Source organism: Pteropus medius, unplaced genomic scaffold (assembly GCF_902729225.1).
Source record: "Pteropus medius unplaced genomic scaffold, Ma_sr-lr_union100, whole genome shotgun sequence".
Classification (NCBI taxonomy): Eukaryota; Metazoa; Chordata; class Mammalia; order Chiroptera; family Pteropodidae; genus Pteropus; species Pteropus medius.
Window position 1 is genome coordinate 681,612 of NW_024350327.1, and position 15,649 is coordinate 697,260.

Genomic DNA, 15,649 nt, shown 5'->3' on the forward strand with positions numbered 1-15,649 from the left:
AAAGGGTATACTGAACATATGACCCAAATGGCAGGGTTGCTTGCATTTCAACTTGAAGCTGCTATGAAGTTTTTTCATGCTTTCAGCCCAAGTCAAAGCTGGATCAATTCCATATCACTTGGAATGTGGGAGTTTTCATAGGTATGTAATGTATGCCTCTAGAACTCAAAGAAAGCTACAAAGGAGGATAAATTTCTTTGTAGAGAGATTGCAAGATGAAGCAATTTGTTCTTTACTTTGAAGGAGAGGTCCCAGCATGTCCCTGACCACTGGATTCCTAAAAACTTTACTGAAGGACTAGCTCTGAATCTTTGAAGGATTTACCTCCTACCTTCTGGAATACATGTCTCTTAACAAGGCCCCCAGCCTGCTAACCACCTCTTGCTCAGTGGCCATTCGGCTTGATGTTATCAACATAATAAATCAAGGCAATGTTCTATAGAATCCAGAGAGTCTAGATCTCAGCCCTGGGGCAAAATTATAAATGTATATTGTTGTCTGTTCTACTTGAATATGAACTATTTCTGATCCTTGTTCCTGATTCAGATAGGAAAAATATGCATTTGCCAAATGAATGGCCGCATATATATATCTGAAGCCTTGTTAACTAGCTCTAGAAAAGATACTACTTTAGTACAGCAGCTGCAAATTGGGACTACTATTTGTCTGAGCTTGCAGTAATTGACAGTCATTCCTCAGGATCCATCATGGCCAATTTAATGGAGATATGAAAGAGTTCCCTGCTCCTGATCTTTAAGAGTGATACTAATCATCGTCTTCACCTAACTCTTATATTTACTACCTTGGCTAGAGAGATACCCACAGACCAAGGCCCCAATATGCTAAATATATCTATCCCAATTACATGTTGGGACTTGGAAAATTATATCCATGTAAATTTACAGCTTGTGTAGACCCACTGTAAGCTGGACTTGGCAAGGGATTCTTTTCTTACCTGAGTCCTATGTATTCCCATTCAGGGTCTTTGGTTATTAATGTTAAACCTCTTGTCCAATTATCGTTTTGCCCCAGTCTCCAAAATGTCTAAATATCTCCTTTCCTCCGGTCTATAGTCATTCAAGTAAATGGCCATAGGTCTTTTGGGGGAAGGACTGAAAGAATCATCACTATATATAGTTGTCATGGTAGTACAGGGTTCTTCTCTTTGGGGATCTGGTTATCTTTTTAGTCTGTGGATTCCAGATTTGAAAACTGACTCAGATTCACAAACTGAGCAGGGATCAAGACTTTATTGGGGCAGCTGCCTTCAGCCTCTTGCTCACAAATTCTTGCTCTTTTTTTACTATATGCTGTAGTAAGAAATACCTTTGTCGGCTTCCTATCTACTTTGCTCCTTCAATGCCGTGCTCTATAGACCATCTCCACAAACTCTCTATGGATCAGTCCTCTTGGCTACCTTTCTCATCTGTTGGTCATTATGAAGATTATGGCTCCTGGCTTCACGCAGTATAGTGCTGCTACCTGGTCTCTATTGCTTCAAGTGCCTATCATGTCTACTGCTATCATACAGTCAAGTTCTGTGACCACACTCTTGCCATCAGTATTGGCCTGCAGAGGGACATCTCAACTGAGCTTCTTAGTAATGCTTATGCTTCTCTAATAAGCATATTCTTGCTGACTTTGGTGAATGATATGGGCCTTCTCATAGAACATGATCATCAGGTGTCTATTCCAGATATATTGCACATAATATAGCTGATCCAAAAAGTTCACTTCTCTTAGTCTTTTAATCCCTTCCTCTGCTATCTGTCACAGTAATTGAGGCATTTCAACCTCACTCAATGTGGGCCATCACTTTTTTCCAGACTTCTAGGAGCTATCCTAGCAGGGACTTTTTCACCATCTCCTGGGGACCTTACCAGTGTTAAAGGCTGTATCCCTAGAGAGTGCCCCAAATCAACAAACCTTCCCTTATTCTGTGTTATGGCCCAGTTTCCTTGACTGGGCACCCTCACAATACAGCCCCATGGATACTTTCTTCTCTCCCTTCTGTGCCAGTATGTGTTGGCTAGGTCTTGCAACTCCGTTGGTACAGCCCGCCCCCCACTTCCCTCATCAAGCCCAGCATATCTCTAGCCTGGGCCCTGCTGCAATTTAACACTGATTATCCACCTAACAGTTAAGAGAAGAGATGGGAGCAACTTCTAAAGAGGTGTGGAGGGGCAACTCTCGCTTATAGGGGAAAGCTCTCCCTTGTTTTCCCTTACTGAGAGAAATTCCAGCTCTTAATGAGGTGGACTGGGACATATCTGAGGGCTCAGAAGTCTTGAGAAATCTCGAGTCAAAATCTTTGGGGATATGTACCAAGATGATGCCTTCATACACACACACACACACACACGCACATGCTACCATCTTGTATATTTGGTTATGCCTAGAAAGCATTTATCTCAATAGCAGTTGTGCCTAAACAAGGATGAAACATTTAATATGCGTCAAAAGGGCTGAGATATATCTTCGAGCATGAAGAAAAGAGACCAAAGCAATTTTATGTCACTAGCAGTTTTTTAAATAGAGTCAACAATTTTGCTTCAAGTTGTTTAGGTTGACTACTGGACTAATACTTTAATAAAGACTGAGTAAGAAGAATGTTTTTCTATGTGAGTTTAGGTTTAATTTTATTTCGATTAAGCATTCAAAAAACAGATTTTCTGTTACATAAATATGTGCCTTTTGGAGGAAAATAGTCATTTGACATCTGTAAGTAATTACATATGGAGGATTCATAATACTAACGAGAGAGTAAGCTTAACATGCAAAAACTACTGAATTATCACAGGTTTTTGGAAAGATATTTAAAAATTTAGAATAAAAATTTAGTTCCTTAAACACTCTTGTCCATTTTAGGACAACTTGCTCAATACTGGAATTACATGAGTTTTTTTGTACAGTCAGCATTTAAATGTCTGGTCAGAAGACAAATCTGGAGTAATTTTACATTTCCCATTAATTTACAGAGAGTTTTTTTCTGCTACATTGAAGTGATTTCTTTCTTTTAACAAATTTCACTCTAAATATTTTGAATAGTAAACTTAGTTTATGCCTTAGCCATTTTTTTCTCATTTCTCATCCAACTTAACACATTTTCCCCTTGTTTACAATACTTTTTAAATTATTTACTTACTGCAATTTTTATCAGGAGAGGTCTCTCTCACCCTTTCTCTCTGAGAACCCTCACTGGGCATGAAAGTTTACAGAGTATGGTTTGGTTTTTCCCTTGTGGAAGATCATGCCCCACCCTCCTTACCCTCCTTCAGTGTTGCTAGAAAGTGCCCTGGATTGTCATGCTGCACAGCAGTAAGTCAGAGAGGAAAGGGAAAGAATGAAATCTAGAAAAGTTTGAAAAGGTTTATTTAAATACTTCATGCACACCTGTGAAAAAACAGAGTAGACCCTATCTGTGGCAACTGTTCAAAACAAGAGAAATAAAAAAAGACTTTAGTAGAAAATCAACTTCATTTAAATGTTAGAGGCAGCAGCTTTTAATCCCATGCTAGTAGATGCTAATTCTGTAACATTATACAGTTGCCTTTTTTTTTTTTCAGTTACAAAGATAGAAGTGGGGGTTTCTTTTGTGTTTTTCAGTGCAAAGTGATTCCGATCAGAAAAGCTCAAGGTTTCAGCTCCAAGTACCTGACATTTCCATCTGAATCTACTTTTTTTTTTAAGGTGTGTGGGGGGGGGGTGGTCCTAGTTTTTCAGGGAAAAGAACTGCTGCAATCCTGAAACTGATCTTTAGATTTTAATCAACAGAAAAAAAAAAAAACTTGATTGCAACTCAATACTTATCTGACTCTAGTATAGGACTAACTGAATTTTTGGTTTTAAGAGTAGGGGCTTCAGACTTCATTTCAGGAATCAGAAATAATTGGCAGCAAGTAGGGGAGAACAGACATGAATTCTCGTTTTGCCTAATTTTTTTCCTGGTTTACCAAGATTTGGCTTAATATTTCTGACTCAATTCCTCCAGTGTCTACAGAACAGGTTAGTGACATTTTTCATAAATACAAATACTTAAATGAATCCTCTTTACTGCTCTCTGAAATGTTTCCCTAAGGGCTCTAGTCTTAAATGTGCATGGCATCTCCCTCTGCTAAAGCTGTGTGATCTCTACAAAAGTCTTGGCACCACTTTCAGCAAAACTAATATTTATTATGTGCTTGAGATTTCAGTGTGTATGCTTGACAACTGAAGGTTTACAGTAAAATTTTCATAAGGTAAATTCACTGGTTTTTCCATGAAATATTTGCTGAAGAATTGTGATAGCTTCAAAAAATAAGAGGATTTTTGTATTTAAGAATACTGTCAGAAGCAAACTTCACAATCTATTTATATACTAGGTTCTTATGCAGGTATATGTATAACTTGGAGCTTGCATACGTGTTTGCATCTCAGCTTTATGAGCAGCACAGGCTGTTCATGTTCCTAATGGAGGGTAAAACAGCCGGTTCAACTGATTGTAACTTAAATGAAAACAAGTTCACTTGTTTGATGTTCTTTCTTTAATTTTCTGGAACTAATTACTTGCTTGTATGCTGGGTTCTATTTTTATTGCAATTCCAAGAAACAACCCTGGCATGGTTCTTTTTTGTAACTAATGTATCTACGGTTCATTTCACTATGGAAAGTCAGTGGACAGAGTCTTATCCTACCAGTAAATCTAGTCAGTACTTCAAAATGGTGGAACGGCTAAATACTATAAAGAAGGGAAAGGCAAACTTTAAATTTTCCTATCCGTAGAAAAACATTGTGTTTTAACTGACTATTATTTGAACCTGATCGAAAGCTGTTGTAAAAATCAGGAAAGCCAGATTTCAAGGAGGATGAGTTGTCTATGATAGAGACACAACACAGGACCTGCATCTATTTTTCATGCCTTAGTAGCTACAGAGTAGATGCCTTTTCTTTACTGATCGCCACTCGCATTGATTCAATACAATTTCCTGATAATTTGAATGATCTCATTACCCTTCCAAACTGGCTGCTCATGGGGGAGTCTAATTTGTTCATGAAGTGTTGAACTTACAAATACATACCAGCATTCAAAGAATTTTAACCTAACTCAGAACTGTCAATGTCGTTATGTGAATTTGTTTTGTGATGATTGTGATGTGTCTTGGGATTTGCCAGCAAACACACCTGATATTCTATTTACTCTGGCAAGCTGGGGATTTTTTTTCTTTTTCTTTTTAAAATTCCAGGATGAATTATTCATCATTACTCAGAATTTGGGTCTCTTTCATCTTCGCACTTATAAGGCATCAAGGTGAGTACTACAGAATTCCATAAAGCTCTTGATTAGCATATTCTTGAATTTATAAAGAGACACTTTTGTTGGAACCATAATTGTTGGGCAGGTGTACATGTGTCTACAGATACAACAAGAAAAATGTAAATTAAATTTTGTTGTTAAGGGTAAAATACATTAACTGAATATTTATTTACATTCCTACTTTTTCTTTCTCAACTGTGAATGAAATTTGTATTTTCTAGGTTGTCTGCTTTTAATCAAATGGGTCTTTAAGATAATGCTAATTATTTTTATTAAAAGAATTTAGAGTAGGTGTGCAGCCCATATCTGATGACTGATTCCCATTAAGGCATTTAGCTTGTAGCACAAACTTTAAAGAATGTGCTTGTTTTAGACAAAATTAAGAAGTTCTAATGGCATTGATGTTAGTGACTTGTGTGTCAGTGGCCTTTTACAATGGCCAAAAATCTCAAACTCTAAGCGAAATAAAATTATTCCCCTTAGTGATTCCTTTTTCTCTCCCTCCGTGTAGCATTGCCCAGGATAGATTAGAAGCCATGTACATTAATTTCTACTGTTTTTAGATTTTAGAAAAGATGGGAAAGTCTACATATATTTGAAACTTTTATAGCTAAAATTCCAAAGCATCTTTCTTTGTTTTGTTTACAAAACAAAAGACACATGATTACAAGTCTGAGTCAACAGATCTTTAAGGCATGTGCAGCCCTAGCATTTTTCTAGGGTTGGATAAATTTAAACTGTTGTAGCATACAAATTGTAGTGTGAAACCCCACAAAACTGAAAGAGTCCCACAGACTGCAACCCCTGCTCTAAGAAAGTACATTTTATTTGGTAAAAAAGAAAAAATAAATAACCCAGAATCCTGGGAGCATGTTTATTGTCAAATTCCCAGCCTAAAGATAACCTGGGATGTTCTTTCTTTTATTAACTCTGATAGTATTGAATAGGTCACATTGTTAACGAGTTAAATACTAATGGCTTCCAAGGTGGAAATTACTGTAGTTTTAACCTACTCCTTTTTATTAAGCACCTTTCTTTCATTTGTTAAGTTTTTATAATATTATATATTTTTATTATTTGTATTTTTATTAAAATTGAAAATTTTAACTGTCCATTCTTTCCTGTTCAAAATCATGACCTGATTAGGATTGCTCATGAAGAGAAAAAATATACAAATTTGCCTCACCTTTAGAGCAGGAGAGACATTAGGGGCAGTCTTCATGATCATAGTTTTCTGTCTCCTCCGCGAAGGCTTTTGGATTTTTCATTTCCTAGGCAGATCAGCCAACGCTGCTCAAAATACCAATTAATCCTTCTATTAAAATGATTTCAATTCAGTGTGAATACGAGCCCTTATTCACACTTGGGCATCACTCCTAAATAGTTCCCCATGAAGAGTAAATCCATGATGTGATTTGATTTATTACTAATTTGAGAAAGTTTATCACCTTTCAAGTTTAATAAGTACCTGTATATAAAGCTATGATAAGGATTATAGAGATTTTTTAAAAAAAATTCTTACCTTCTTGGAATTTGGAATTTGTTACTTCTGTGTAAATATGAACGTTAGAGAATCCCTTTTGCCTTTTGATTGTGATAATAAATAAAGCATAATGGCTGAGTGTTCCTGTGATTAAACTAGCTACAGCACCTCTTAAAGACTCAAATTTGGTTGGCTTCCCAGAGACTTCTGGGGCTTACTTTTCCCTGCTTTCCTCTGATGTTAGCCCTGGGAAACGGATCAACTCTCCTTGCTCCAAGAGAGATGCTGGCACTTGGCCTGGCACTCCTGAGCTGCTTTCTGGTCACTCTGCAGTCTCTTTTATATGAGCTGTTCTCTGCCCCACTTAAAGGTTCCAGAGGAGCAGGCAGTCCTTGCCCAGGTGCTCACCATCTGACCAGCTCCATTGGCACAGAGCAGGGAGTTTCCCAAGGAGATGGACCCTGACCCGAGAATGAGATATTAGCATCTAGATTGCAGCAAGCAGACTCCTCAAGAAATAGGACCAGAAACCCCAAATGGATTTGCCATTGCCCCTGAAAATTAACAAACATTTTTTTTTTAAAGGAAGAAAAGATGATGTTCTAGTTTTCTATTTTAACTCAAGAGAAGAGAGGACAGAAGCAGAGAAAAGTTACATCTCAAATGTAGATTATTTCATAGATCTCATTGGATCTGATCATCAATAACATAGACCCTTGGGAAATTATCTAATTTCTCTCACTAAACTAGGCCACCTCCTGCAAAAGTTTGGAGGAGAAACAAACCAGGTTTCCAGGAGTGGTGGTGACACAGTTACATGAGGGGACCTGGGTGTATCGGTTCTCACTTTTGACCAAGATGATGAGTAAGAGCCCTGAGCCTCTCTCTAGAATACTCAAGGGCCCAACCTCCCTCACCCCAAAGTGTCCTGTGCTGTCTATTTTAAACAGGAGCTGAGCAGAGAGCCTTCTTGCAGGGCTGGAGCTCAATCAAGGTCATTCACAGACCAGTTACTACAAACTCTGTCCTCCCACTTTTATCCCAGTTCCAACTGTCATTTCTTTCCTTCTGGGACCTAGTATCTTCTCCTACTGTGCAGCAGGAGGGAGGGGCCTCCTTTCAGGAAAAGACTTGATAATAGAATTCTTGAACTACAAGGGAGCTTTATAGCCACAAACCATCTTCTCTATATCTTGCCTTCTGATCAAAGATCAAGCCATCTAAGCCATGCCAGACCTAGAGGCCACCTCTCAGTGCTCGGAGAGCTCCAAGCAGGGGCGATTACACAATTTCCAGCCAGTTTTAACCATTGTTCTCTCCAAAATGTATGGAAGCATAGAAATGAAGCATGAAGTGATTTCCAGAGGCAGAAGATTAGGCAGCTTAATGAAAAGGGAGTCTGACTTGCAATTAATTTGTTAGACTTACTGAAAGAAGTTGGCTTTAGTGGGTGGGAGAGAAGTAGCTTGCCCAATAGAAGAAGGATCTGCCATCTATCTAACTACCGTCTCTCTTGACAGTTCAGCCCAGGGAGCTCATGTATCCATTTTGGCAGAATGACACCAAAACCCCTAAAGTAGACGATGGAAGCTCATCTGAGATTAAGTTGGCCATCCCCATATTCTTCTTTGGCGTTCCTTACCGCACTGTCTATGTAAGTGGAAAAGCAGCCCAGCTGTTGCTCTGTGGCTTTCCCTTTGTTTGTCATTAAGAAAAACATTTAAAGTACTTTCCTCCAGGGCTCCAGGAACGGAGAATTTATTGGCAGCCCAAATGACAGGTTCTGAGATACCATGAACTGAGATTTCATGATTAAGAAAGTCAAAGGTATATTTAATGACTAATGTTCATAGTAAAGGAGTATACAGAACAATAAATTGCTTTTGTGGGTGATTAAATACAGAAGTGAAGCAGAGCCCCCAGTGCTATAAACATTATTTCTGCTACTCAACGAGATAAAAAGATACAATGAACTACAAGAAAAGCAACATCATTTTTCTTTTCCCTCTGGGGGTGTGAAAAGTTTACACATCTGTTATTCTTAGCCTTCCTACCAGTTCAAAGCAGAGTCAGAACATAGTAGAGGGGTAATCAACAATTATATACAAGTTATTTGCAGAATTGTCTACACTCATTGGGTCTGAGATTCTCTAGGGTCTCTTTGTCAAACCTGCATGAAGAAATGATACCATATGCTGTCAGAACTCTCCTGAGCAACTGTGTTCTCGAGGGAGTTTCTGGGTTTTTTGTTTGTTTTTGTTTTTGTTTTTTTGATCATTGAGTTTGCTGCTACTGAGACTGTTGCACATTGAGAAGAAAGTTCAGAGCAACTGAACCTGTTTGTATCTTTGACCTTATAGGATTGTGTGTGGCATATGTAGATCACATCCTATTCTATTCTGTGTCCTGCTGTAGAGGATGAAATGAAACTTTAAGCATCTATACCTCTGGACATCTCTGAATATGGAAACTCTGTATTCTCCAACTTTTGATTTATAGCTCAAGGCTGACTCTCACTAGAAAATAGTTCCCGCTTCCATTATCTAACCAGTGGTTTTTGAACCTGCAGCATCAGAATCTACCTGGGCACTTGTTAAAAATGTCAATTCTCAGGCCCCACCCTAGACCTACTGAATCAGAAACTCTTGGAGGGAAACCTAGTAATCCGTGTTTTAACTAGCCCTCTAGGTGATTTTGATGTCCACAAAGTTTGAGAATGATTGGTCTTAACTATAGAATATAATCAAAACACAACTGAGTCAACACCAGCTTTCTCTGCTAGTCTGTGTGTTTTAATTACAGCCATTATTGCCTAGCAACACATTGCTCTGGCATCCTGAAATGCCTTTTATACTCTACTCACAGTAGAGATTCCTTAGTCTGTAATAGTTGACTGTAAATTTCAGAATGTGTTGACCTGATTTGGAGATGAGAGAGGCATACAGGACTTCTATTTCAGAAACCTTAGTCTTACAGACATCTAGAACCACTATATTTAGTTAAACTCCTCTTTCTCCTCCACTGTACTATGTGACATGGAGCCTGAATAATTCTCGTCCTTGAAAAAGGAGAGTCCTTAATTTGGGGCAGACTTATTGGAGGGCAAATTGCTCCCAAGAGTTTCCAGCACTCAGCAGTGCAATGTGTTCAGGCCTCTGGGTTATTCACTGTTGCAGACAATAGGTTCTAAATGCATTGTAGCTGGGTCTCCAACTTCCTTTATAAATCCCACACCCTTGCTTCCAAAACAGACTGACATACCCCTGGTCCAGGTACTGATAACTTACCTCTGAGATCTGGGTCCTGGTTAATGTTTATAACATTACTAATTAATATGAACACAATAAATAATTACAATATATCGAAAAATGATCTCCAGGTTTTATGTATCGAAGAATTTCAAGTATTTTCATCACAGGCATTTCTGCTATTGAAGCCACACAAGCCACAGGGTTAAGTCAGCCTTATCTACCAACGTATAGAGCTACAGACACAGGCAGAGGCACATTTTTTATAGGTCTCATGTCAACTGAGTGTACAATAATAGCTTGGGTTTGCAGTAAGGTTTAGTAATTTAACAAGTTTACTAAGCCATTTACAAATTATGAAGAAATCACCATAAGATAGTCGAGTGGTTTGATATCAGTAGAAGTCCTTTAAATGTCTTATCTAGAACAGGATATGGTTTATCCTGAGATCTGAGTTTGATGATGGAGTATTTGATTTTCCTTTTTCTGACATTCATCTCTTGTCATATAATAGAAATCAATGTCTAATACAGAGCTCCTCAATTTTTAAATTTAATTTTCTGCTTCAAGTTTTTATTTTTTTGCCTCTGTGACTCTGGATCATCTTTATTGCCCATATTACCCCCTGCCTGCCCCCATGAATAGCATTAGATAAATGTAAATATAGATAGGATAAAGAACATGAAAATTAGACTGATTATTAATAAGAAATGCAGCTTAATACAAATTGAAAGTGAAAGAAAACCAATAATTTTGTCAGGAAGTAAATGAACCTCTTAGATGAACAATATTTGGAAGTTCTAATTCAGTAGTTTAGTTGTTTCCATTCCTATGATTAGGTGAACGTCTGTCTTGGTTCAGGACTCTGAGCTGTCTGTCATGGTTTCAGACCCCTCATGTGAAACCTCTCCTGTGTCTGCAGGTCAATAACAATGGAGTTGTCTCCTTTGATGTGCTCGTGAGCCAGTTCACACCAGAGCCCTTCCCCTTGACGGATGGGAGGGCCTTCATCGCCCCATTTTGGGCAGATGTGCACAATGGAATTCGAGGCGAGATCTATTACAGAGAGACCATGGACCCTGTCATCTTGAAAAGAGCCACCAAGGACATCAGGAAGTACTTCAAAGACATGGCAACCTTCTCTGCCACTTGGGTTTTCATTGTGACATGGGAGGAAGTCACGTTTTATGGAGGGAGCAGCACCACACCTGTAATAATTCAAATTTTCCATTTTCCACTTCATATCCTGACATCTAATTCTTGTCCATCTTCACCACTGTGAAGGAGTCTAATTGTTAGAGCTGAGAAAAGTCCATTTCCTAGGGTTAAACTAATGAGTCTTGATACCTATTTTCAGGAAACAGAAAGATATCATACCTACCTAACCAGTTCAGTCAGCTGTAATATTTTAGGAGATGTGTTATCCCTATTACTGATCATTACAAGTGTCCAAAAAGAACCCCACCATAATTCTCTTGCAGTCCTAGCATTTCTATTTTGTAGGAGAGTGATTAAGGCACTGAGACCTGAAAGAGGCCACACATGATTAGGGACCCGTTAGGAACCCAAAGGTCCTTCCTTCTTACCAGAGGCATAAATGCCTCTCTCCATCAGCTAATTTTCTTTTCTTTTCTTTTTCTTTGCTTTTCTCTTTTTTTCCCATACAACCCTGTTAGGACAAGGAAAATAGGGTGCTGGTTTGGGTCACAAATAACCTGACTCGTTTTATTATGTTATGACCTTTTTTTTTTTTTATTGTCACTGGGGCTGGCATTCATATTTGATGCTAACTGGAGTGGGCAGTTAAAGTGTTTCATGAATAAAGTTTTAAAATCTGCTCTGAAATCCCAAATGAGCAGTCAAGTAAAAGTCAAATAAGAAAGATTATCACTGGCATTATAGTAGAGATAATCAACTTTCTACATAAAGGTACAGAACACATTTTTCACAAAAAACCTGTGGCTTATTTGGGTGACTTTGATGGTGGAGATTTCTGAAGTAGCAGACGTGCCTTCATCTATATAATTTCCAGTAAGCAGACACTCAAAAATCTGCCCTCTGCTTTCTTAGGATTATTTCCGATTCCATCTGTTTTCCGATTTCCTTGGCAGAGTCAGGTGTTTGGGGGTAGAACAGAAACTATTGAGTTAGAGACAGAATTGGGAAAGTGCTGGGCTAGCAATTCAAAGCTGTCATGCAATGAGCACATTGTGTTTTAGCACTTTCTGAACAGAGCGTCAAGATGTACTTTATCACTATGAGGTTCTGGAGAACAGAAAGACACAGTTTAAACAGTGGATACATGGCTAGAAATAACCTCTAAAGAAGCATACATTTCCCTCTGTCACTCTGTCATGTTATGGATTGCTAATGACCCCTCAGATGATATTTTATGTCCTTTAAACCTCATACCTTACAGTGTTAGAATGTAAGATGCCAAGGATTGATAAATTTTAGTGTCAGTGGGGAAAAAAGAGAAGAAATGCCCATCAAATGCTGGCCACCATTTTTTTTTTCCAAAACAAAAAATTTTTATTGGCAATAAAATTGTCAAGATAATTTAGATACTTTTTGGTTTGTATTTTAAAGTAAATTTCTGGACTAGGTGAGAATTCTTTCCATGAAGATGAATGAAATAACATCTAAATGTTTTGTGCTCCTTGGAGAAAAAGGTGATATAATCTTCTAGAGCTGCAGAAGTATCCATCCATTCCTATCTTTGATATTGGTCCACTCTTCCATCTCCCTATTATCTCATGCTTCCCCTTCTTAGTAGGAACACATAGCATCAGGCCAAGTAAACACTGGGCATGAAAGGCCTTTAAGAGGCAGAAGGTCTCATGGAAGCCCAACAGAAAGAGAAGGGGAAGGGAACATGTTTATTTTAAGGAAGGAAAACTAATACTTATTGAAGGATCACTTTGAGCTCAGGTCTGTGATAGCCTATTTTTGTATCTTATTTAGCCATCACAAGAGTGTTCCACAATAAGCACTCTCTTCACTTAAAAGGTGAGGGAACAGACCCAGAGAGGTTAAATAATTCGCCTAATATCAAGAAAAGAGGTTTGAACCTCAGAGAAGGCAGAGCAGAGTTCAAACTGAAGTTTAATTCTAAACCCTGAACTTTTTTCTCAGCTCCCTCCTCCAGGTATCATTAGAAGTCTTCTCTGGAGTATAAGAGGGTTTTTTCAAGAATTGAAAACATAGTTTTACTAAAATAGAACTGGAAGAGTCTTAAAACTAACGTTGAAGAGATAAGTATGTGTAAGAGTGTGTGAGAGTGAGCAAGGATGTTCATGAGGGCAAATGAGCCTTTGGAGTGTTGTTAGGGTGGCTGGTTTTGAGGTGACTTCTGAGATCAGAAATGGGTTGCTCTCAAGACCTATTTGGACCGAAGATATTTCCAACTTCATTTTGGGAGAAGAAATTCACTTCCTAAAGGAGAATCCTGGTCTAAAGGAGGGTTTAGCTTTAGTCATTGTGTGACCTTGACTTTGTGCCTGTCTCTTGAACCTGACCTTGCAATGACCTTATAGCAGTGTTGAGCTGACTGCTCACTTATCTCTAGGTCCTACTTTCCTTTTTTGTTGAGCAGGGCCAAAGAATGGAGGCATATATCTGAGTGACTATCATAAAAGCCATCAGCTGTGGCAAGCGCAGGGCTTGAGGACAAAGTTCTTGTTTACAAAACGGGCTTTTCTTTCCTTGCACCTTGTCTCCCTCCTCGGGACCATCTATGATGGAAGATTTGGGGCTTCCAAGATCCTCTACCCTAGTTCGATTACACAGGATAAAGATCTGGGTCTTCCTCTGCGTCTGACAGCGTTAACCAGGACAGTACCAGACAGCTGGGAAAAGTGCTAGATTTGAATAGAAAAGGTCAAAGCAGCCTCTCCTTTTAACTCTATTTTTATTTTAATATCTTGAAAGCATCCATCAAGATCAGGGATTAGTAAAGGGAAAGAGTAAAGGATACCGTTTGCTGCAGCTTGTTTCCAGCAACTGTTTGCAAGCCTTGTTTGAATTTATATAACATCTCTGTCCTAAAAAGTTGAAAATTAAGACAATGTGTAATGACAGTACAGTAAGAGATAGACTAGGAGCTCTGGCTTGAATCCTATTTTCTGTTGATGGGTCATTGTGAAATTTCCAGCAATTCATATCCCTTAGCCCTCAGCTTTTTAAGCTATATGATGGGAATGGCCCCCCAAATTGCCCATCTTAGCTTTGGTCTGAGGTACAGATGAGTGTTGAGAATATTGCAGACATAAAGTGATGCATAAATGTTCATTTAGAGGAGCAGTTTCTCCTTACAAAATGCTTTATAAAAATCACTTTCAATTGCCATTTTGAAAAAGGTGAGACATCTCACCCAGGTTACCAGTGTTTTCTGCGAAGGGAGAGAGCACAGTCCATACGAAAACTTTCTTTTCACTGACAAGCATTTGCTAGTTCTCTCTTCACCTCCTCACATCCCACCCAATCAATCTGCTGTGGAAAGAGGTGCTTGCCACCCTTTCTCAGCCTTGACAATTTCCTATAGCTTATTCTCATGCTGCCATCTATAGGTACTCATGTATCATTACAAGCTGAGCCCCGCCTTAAATTTTCTGCCTGGTATGTCAGATAAGAGGGAGAGCTGAGTCAGTCTCCAGGTTATTCTCAGGCAATTTCTCTTTTAAGTGCACAATCCTATATGTCTATCTTTTCTCACTGGAGGAGAGAACACATTCAGAGAGGAGGCAGAGAGTGAGGCCTGGCGTGGAGCAGCACTGAGATGCTTGGGGGCAGCGAAGGTGCAGAGTAAAGGGACTTGCGAATGGGGAGAGGAGCTCTTGGGGAATGTGAGTCATGAGCCCATCTATTCCCATATTGTAGGTGAACACCTTCCAGGCAGTCCTGGTGTCTGATGGCTCCTATACATTCACACTCTTCAATTATTATGAAATCAACTGGACTACAGGGACGGCCAGCGGCGGAGATCCCCTGACAGGTCTTGGGGGAGTGATGGCGCAGGTAGGTGGTTCTCCATTTCATCTTTCTGAAAGTTCTGAAACACTACACTCTCTGCTTATGCTTCTCAGCATCCTAGAAAGAGTCCTACTCACACCTTTAAACTACAGAAGTGTGTCTTATCTTGGAGGTAGACGGACTGAGAGGTTAGTCTTGTCCCTCTTCGATACCTTGATTCAAGTGTGGCCTTTCTCACATGAAATGGTGGCACAAGGGCTGCAGAAAAAAGGAGTCTCGTAAGTTTAGATGTGCTAGATTCTGAAAATAGGGTATCTGGACAAGATAACCAAAGGAGGTAGTGTTTGTGCTCAAAGCTCCTGTCTTCCTTCTGTGCTCTAGGCAGGATTTAATGGTGGAAACCTCACCAATTTCTTCAGCCTCCCAGGGTCAAGAACCCCTGATATTGTGAATATCCAGGAGACCACAAATGTCAATGTTCCAGGCCGCTGGGCATTTAAAGTTGACGGGAAGGAAATTGACCCAGCCAATGGCTGTACCTCCAGAGGTAAAGATTTTTCTTCTCTAGAGCAAAGCAGAGTTTGTTTCAATTAGATTGACAGGAAAGCTTTTAAGCCACAAGAGTGAACTCATTTCTGGTGCCTTACTCTTTTA

At 39.1% G+C, this 15,649-nt stretch overlaps 1 protein-coding gene across 1 annotated transcript in view; it reads left to right on the plus strand.

The window, feature by feature from the left end:
- Positions 1 to 3,804: 3,804 nt before the first annotated feature.
- Positions 3,805 to 15,649, plus strand: part of LOC120584053 (alpha-tectorin) — a gene marked incomplete at its 3' end in the record, with an annotated part of 40,899 nt that continues 29,054 nt past the window's right edge. Inside the window, exons 1-6 of the mRNA XM_039839625.1 lie at positions 3,805 to 4,005; positions 5,223 to 5,287; positions 8,297 to 8,430; positions 10,947 to 11,234; positions 14,903 to 15,040; positions 15,377 to 15,542. Coding sequence (XP_039695559.1) covers positions 5,224 to 5,287; positions 8,297 to 8,430; positions 10,947 to 11,234; positions 14,903 to 15,040; positions 15,377 to 15,542 — 790 coding nt within the window. The remainder of the gene's footprint in view (positions 4,006 to 5,222; positions 5,288 to 8,296; positions 8,431 to 10,946; positions 11,235 to 14,902; positions 15,041 to 15,376; positions 15,543 to 15,649) is intronic.